The sequence below is a fragment of the Astyanax mexicanus genome, chromosome 3 (genome assembly GCF_023375975.1).
Source record: "Astyanax mexicanus isolate ESR-SI-001 chromosome 3, AstMex3_surface, whole genome shotgun sequence".
Taxonomy (NCBI): domain Eukaryota; kingdom Metazoa; phylum Chordata; class Actinopteri; order Characiformes; family Acestrorhamphidae; genus Astyanax; species Astyanax mexicanus.
This window is the reverse complement of record NC_064410.1, coordinates 38,017,738-38,024,830: the sequence shown is the minus strand read 5'-3', so window position 1 is coordinate 38,024,830 and position 7,093 is coordinate 38,017,738. Positions and strand designations below refer to the sequence as shown.

The window sequence follows — 7,093 nt, the reverse complement described above, 5'->3', positions numbered from 1 at the left end:
CTCTAAGTACCACATTTATCTTTGAGGACAGATTTGCTCACTTGGTATTTATATCTCAGCGTCTTCATGAGGTAGAGTCACCTGAAATGGTTTTCTCACAGGGTTCATACACTTTTAACCAATACAATATACTTTCAATATATTTTTCATGACTTTTCCCTGCCTTCAAGGCAATTTTTTATGACCATATGATTTTTAAAACACCAGTGCAGACACAAATAAAAAAAAAAAACTAAAACTATAATCAAAATTAATTAAAGTAGCCCTAAAATGAATCTGATTAAATGTTGACACACAATCTTTAATAATAAAATGTGTGTCAGAACTTGAGAGATCCATTGTGTAGGGCTAAATTACTAAACTATCTCTGTGCTAATGTGTTTGTTAGCTTTTACTTACTTCTGTTCTGATTGTTTATTGGTTGTTCAGTGAGCGTGGGCAGGTAAACTGTCATGTCTTAACAAACCCCCCCCCTCCCCCCTCCCAATAAAGAGCTGTTTTTCCCTGAACATTATTGCCTGGGGAAGACCCTATAGGTTTATTAAATTGGTGGCATGATTCAATGAGTTAGTCTCTTTTTCCTACAGTGTGTGGATATTTTTTAGAGTGCAGAGCTGAGCCCAAACTAACAGAGAACCATACCTGACTCCGCTTCAATATCAACCATGAGAGATTCGATTCAAATAGCCTTAATGCGATGAACACCATACATAACTTCACAGCTTATGCTGAACTTTAAATAATCATTTATTTAAAAAGAGCCAACAAAAAGAAATTACACAATACCTTATGCAGCAATCAAACTCAATTTTTCTGAGGTTACAAAACACCTCAGACCGCCTGGAGTATAAGCAATATATTCATGAAATACAAAGGCAAATACAAACACTGAAAAACCTGTAAAAATGCAAAACATGGTGGACGCTTTGAACTTTATAAAAAAGTGAACATCAGCATATGTACAAATTGGCATTTAGTAATGCTGTTGAAAGGTCATTGTGATTATGAAGGAGGGTCATCTCCATGGATGGCTTTATACTTGGCCATTTCTTCTGGAAAAACTTTCCCCAGCTCAGTGATGAGAAGACTTTTAAATTTCTGCAAAAAAAAAAAGAAAGAAATTGTGGAAACATTTTAACATATTTTCAAAAGAGATGTTAAACTGTTAAAGAAATATCTTTTACACTTATCACAAGACTTAATGGGGCAGTTAAGCCTAGTTGTAGACTACATTTTCCTTCAATGGAAAAATCTCCATTCAAAATGCTGTGTAGCTCAAGACTAAGCTTAATCACTGTCCAGGCAGCTGTGACTGTAAGTGCACCAGTTTTGCACTTTTTGTTTGGTGTTTGAGAACCAATTAGAGACTTGGTAATAGACCACCCCCCTGATCCTTGAAAGTTTCAACCCTATCTTAACACCACCACCTCTCTTTAATTTTCACATGTATTCTACCACTGCTGTTAGGCTCTTTACACCTCCAATCAACATTCTCATTTACAGTGATCAGCTCACATTCACAGAAAAAGCTAGGTGTGAACACACACACACATCCAAGGTGGTCAGACTTTAATTAGATCATTTAAATCACATTTAGAAGTCAGTTATTGTTATTACTACACAATAGTAACTGGTATATATATATATATATATATATATATATATATATATATATATATATATATATATATATAAATGAGTGGAAATGTATGTTAAGTGCTGAACAGCAGCTATGTGCATAATTATTGTCTGCCAATTTAAATATTTGTTTTCTTGTTTTCTAACATTTTCCTTGGAGTCAAACAGAAAAATAATATTGGTTATGTAGAATTATATGTTCTGCTACTGCACAGGCATGACTCTAGACTTAAGCTATCTTGATAAACTTAGAAATTCTTCTTTGTAAACCTCTGGAATTAGATTACTTAAAAAATATATATAGAATCAAGTCGAATTATTTCTATGTATAATCCAGACATTAAACACATGATCAAGCTATTTGAAAAGTTGGACAAGACATGTTCAAAGAAAATGTCAATGTATCAAATTAATGCAGTATTTAGTTTTGAAATACTGTAGTAAATTAAAACATAATAATTATTAATTATTCATTATAATTCATTTATATTATTATTAATTTATATGTAAAGATTTGTGGCACACAGTGGTTCATTTTGTGTTTAAACTCCACCCACAATAAAGCAATTTTATAAATATATTATTTTGTTTTTTAATAATATAACAGTTTTTTCTATAATTAACAGGAGCAAGAAGAGACAATCTTTCTTTAGAATAAGGTAGAACTTCCCAAACACAGTCTACAAAATAAACCTTTTTGCTTTTGAGTGCAGACGGTCAGCATATTCGGAGCAATTTACTCTATGTACTCATTCAGTGGAGTCCTTGGTTAATAATGGTCATAGTAGTAACATACAATTTTCTTCCAATGTGTAAAAAAAAAAAAAAAAAAAAAAAATCACTTAAACAGAATATCAACTCACTGTCATTGTGTCAATTTTCCCCTTCACTTGCTCATTTTTAGCCAAGGCTCTTTCCAAGCACTCTTTAGTGTACAGTTGGGGGTTGCGACCCTGATCGATGTATCTGTAAAATAAAAATTAAACCAGTACTTATATACCAATGGCCAACAAAGTAAAAAAAAAAAGAAAAGAAATGATGCCTGACTTCAATACCTGCAGAAAAAAAATCCTACAGCATATACTGTATGTTAAATTGATAGCACACAGATAAAAGTGGAGCTTCGTTAAGCTAGGAATCCTGGCAGTTCTGGCATTCATGACTGTGTTTGTTGAATACATGGTTAACGCATTTGAGACTATATTAACATATTCTATAAAGTTTATCACTCGGCTTGTGCAATGTGTCAGACATATTTACAATACTTAAACACAAAGCCTATAACAGCCATCTTCAAGCACTGACTATATACACGATATGCCTGTTTATTGTTCGTAACACAGGCTTCATATTGCTTAACTAATTTTTCGCACTATTTTTCGCACAAAAATCGCCAGTGCGCCTTTTAATCCAGTGTGCCTTATTTATGAATTTTACCAGTCAGGTTGTAAAAATTGCAAATGTTACAGTGTTATTCAGGAGTTTAGTTCTCCAGCACCAGGGCTGGAGTAGCATTAGCATTAGCCACTATTTCCCGTTCAGTGTGAGTATTATCGGCCTGAAGCCTGCTCCAACTAGCACTGCTGGAGCAGCAATAGCATTACCCGCTAACCACGCTTGCTATTTCCCTGTTCAGAGGGGAGTATTATTGGCCTGAAGCCTGCTCCTAACTCCAACTAGCACTGCTGGAGCAGCAATAGCATTACCCGCTAACCACGCTGGCTATTTCCCTGTTCAGATGGGAGTATTAGTGCTAGTTTGACTATACTTAGCTTAGCTTTACTTAATTTAGGCAGCTACCCCACCACCACCCAGCGGCGAGACCTGCTGAATTAGAAGTTCCTTAAAGTGCGCCTTATGTATGAAAATAGACATTCATTGATAGTGCGCCTTATAGTGCGAAAAATATGGTACTGTATTTTTACCAGTTTTCTTCTGACTAACTATTAAATCATTAATATGTATAGGTAGAAGAGCTAGGCCTTAAAATCACTATATATTAAACTAAATATTAGAAATATTTACTCCCACACTATAATATACGCCCATAATAAAGCTTTCAGCCCCTGTTTGTGATTGGCTACAGGATGACGAGTTGTAAATATTGAACATGCTGGAGATTTTTTTATCAACATGAACGTGAATGAACTGTGAGTAGGTCAGTTGAGGAAGAGTGAGATTACAAACCCCCCGCAGCACCTGCAGATAATCACTTGAGAGCACTCTAAAATTAGGACAAATTTTGTGCCGCTGGGAGGGGCGAGTGTACCTCAAAATACCTGCTTGAATATCCTGGAACCTAACTTTAAGCAGACTCACTGTCAAGTGCACGAAACAACAATTCACAGCAAAATGACAAAATGATACTACTTCATATTCCTGCTGGTTCTAAACTACATGAAATTTATTGTTTATATATTTTTTATTATTATTTTTATATTTTATAATTTGCTTTTGTTTGTACGGTACAAATGAGCTAAAATCAATATATGAAATTACATACACACTTGATGGAGAAAAAAAATAATAATTCAGTATAGGTAGTTTTAAGAAACTGTGAAATAACTCACTCAAATGCTTCCAAAGGTACATGGATATCATTAAGCTGTTGCCGACATTTCTCAACGTCCTGCAGTCCAGTGATCATGAAGTTCCTGCAGGAGCAAGACAGCAGATTTATTTTTTATGTTGACAAGAATCAATCAAGAAATATATTTTTTTTTTTAATCTGTATTGCCGTCTATGGTCATATGCTTTTGCGAATTTGTGAACTCATGAACTCATGTTTGAATGTGTTTTACTTTAATGCTAATGCACTGTATATGATTTGTCATGCTGCTAGAGACATGTACCTCCCCACATGCCACTTATCATTTCTTGGTTTCCTGCTATTCAAGCTGAAACTTGACTTATTTGGTTTGGGTCTGGCAGTTGATGTTTGTTTTTTTGTTTTTTTTTACTGTATCAAAATGTATTGATGAATGGGTCAGTGAAAATGCTCTAAAATTACTGTTGCTTACCACCACAGGGCAAGTTTCATTTTCATTTTTGAATGACCTAAGTGAATATGACAATAAAACGTTGATTTAACTTGATGTTTAACACTCAGCAATGGACGCCTGTGTCACTTTACAAGTGTAAAGTGTTTACTCTTAGTTACCGAGTACTTTTTGTGGAACGCACAGTCCCAATCAAAAGTTCTTCTTTATATTTGTATGTATTTACTACACCATAGGTAGATAATAAATACTTAAAAACTTTGAAGGAACACATATGCAATTAGGTGGCCTTCGCAAACACAACTGGTTTGCAGAGTGAAGAAAAAGTAGTACTCAGCACCTCTAGCTCATGGTGACATTTGGTCACGTGTGACATATACCCTTTAAAAAATAAGTGATTTACGTACCATATACCTAGTTGTGAAGAGATTTATACAAAAAAATGTAAAGGTTTTGAAATTGTTGTGTAATTTATGTTTAGGGCTGGCTGGGTCTCAGTACAACAGAGCACTGAAAAGACAAAAAAAATATAAAAAGTTTTTGATTCTTTGTTTGTTCCAACAAGATGCTAAATATGGAGCCTCTTATGGTGACAGTACAAGAACAAGAAATACATTCTGTAAGAATAGTATTCGTTTTCTATATTTTTCGGTTACAATTTTGGAAAAGGGTGTGGAAAAAAGTATTGTTTTGGTATCGGTACAGAATTAAAAGTATCTTATCAGTACGGGTATCGAACATTTTAAAATGATAACGTTACCCAGCCCTATTTATGTTACATAAGGATTTAAACCTTAAATATTTAACTTACAGTAATGTTCCCACAAAAAATTAAGAGCTGCTCACTGAATTTATCTGATTAAATTTTGAAATTTGTATCAAATATTCAGAAATTGGGTAAACTAGCTAAGTAACTAACTAATCTAGTTGACTTTATCTTTTGAGAGGTTTAGTTGCTGTGGTTTGTTAGCTAACTAACTAAATAACTAACCTAGCTAATCTAGCTGACTTTATCTTTAAAGAGGTTTAGTCACTGTAGTTAGCTAGCTAGCTAATTTGGTCAATCACAGAGATCTAATTACACAGAACTCGGTCGTAGACTCGTATAGATATTAGTTGTGTGTCTTTATGTGTTTTAGCTACAGTTCAGGTGCTAATCTGACTCTCTGTGTTCAGATTGTGTGTAGATATAACAGGCGCTGTACAGACTCACAGTTTCTGGTTGAGTCCTGTTTGGCTGCTGGGCTGAAAGTCGCTCACTATGATCCCCATCTGACGAATGTTCTCGATAAACTTCTCCAGATGTTCCTCCAGGTTATCGAACTTCTCCGCCATGTTTAGAGGCTGTTCTGTGTGTTTTTACAGATCCAGAACTAAACCTGTAACTAAAACATCAGCACAGCACAGCCTCATAGCACAGCTAAGCTAAAGCGGCTAGCTCCCGTCTACAGCCGCTCTCTTTCCGGCAGATCCACAACCAACCGCAGACCACGGTTAACCAGTTGTCATAGCAACGGGTTTCACAGGCGTATCGGACTGTTGCAAAATGTCGTACAGAGATTAGGTCACTGAGTTGAGAGCTGCACAATAACGCTCATAAAAAAACATAAACGAGCGATAAAATAAACCAGCGGCACGAATTAATTCATTACTATTTCATCAAAACCTGTCTTGGGCTGTGTTGCTCCTGTGAGTTAAGGTGAAAGCTCTTTTTACTCGTTTAATAAGCAGAAAACCTGATGTCTGAGGGCTTTTCTTCTGATCCAAATCTTTTTAACAGAATCACTCGGTCGGTTCATTTCAGCTGAATCGATTTTTTTCGTAGCAATATTGTTTACGTTCGCATCATAAACGAGTTACTAATAACAACAAATAATAATACTTCACATTTCAGCCTCTTGATAACATAACCTAATAACATGCCGTTTTTTCGTTGTGGACTGCTTCATTGTGAATCAGAAACACAGGTCTTTACAAAGAATCGTCTGTGTGAACTGAATCGCAGTTCTCATAGGGAGGTTTAAAGATTAGGTTCAGTAATCTCAAAGTCACTGTTCTTAATGTGTCACAGAATGAATTTATTTTACGTTGATTCAACATTGATTCAATTTTATGGTTTAATATATGGTTTGTATTAAACTTTACACTAAATAAATATGTATATATTGTTTGTATTCTACTTGTATAGCATGTACTTTGGCCTTGCAGTGTAAGAAAATACATTTAAATAATAATTATTAATATTTGTGGAAAGCACCTTTCCTCTAAAAACATGAGTGTAGATTCAGAGCCCCAACCATTCAAAACCTTTAAATGGATATTGATTTAATGTCAGAATTCCGGCATTGCCTTATGCCTATAATAAAGATATTTTAAGGTTGTTTTCTTCATCATCTTTAGATTATATTTTACTGTATATTTTTATAGGCACGATTTATATTTTTTATATTTTATTT

The 7,093-nt window shown here is 34.6% G+C and overlaps 1 protein-coding gene across 1 annotated transcript; it reads right to left on the bottom strand.

The window, feature by feature from the left end:
• Positions 1–729: 729 nt before the first annotated feature.
• med10 (mediator complex subunit 10) lies at positions 730–6,119 on the bottom strand. Its single transcript, XM_007231709.4, has 4 exons — positions 5,851–6,119; positions 4,209–4,292; positions 2,502–2,604; positions 730–1,098 (listed from the first exon to the last, which is right to left on the bottom strand). The coding sequence occupies exons 1-4, from the start codon at positions 5,970–5,972 to the stop codon at positions 1,003–1,005; spliced, it is 405 nt and encodes a 134-aa protein (XP_007231771.1). The 5' UTR covers positions 5,973–6,119; the 3' UTR covers positions 730–1,002.
• Positions 6,120–7,093: the final 974 nt, after the last annotated feature.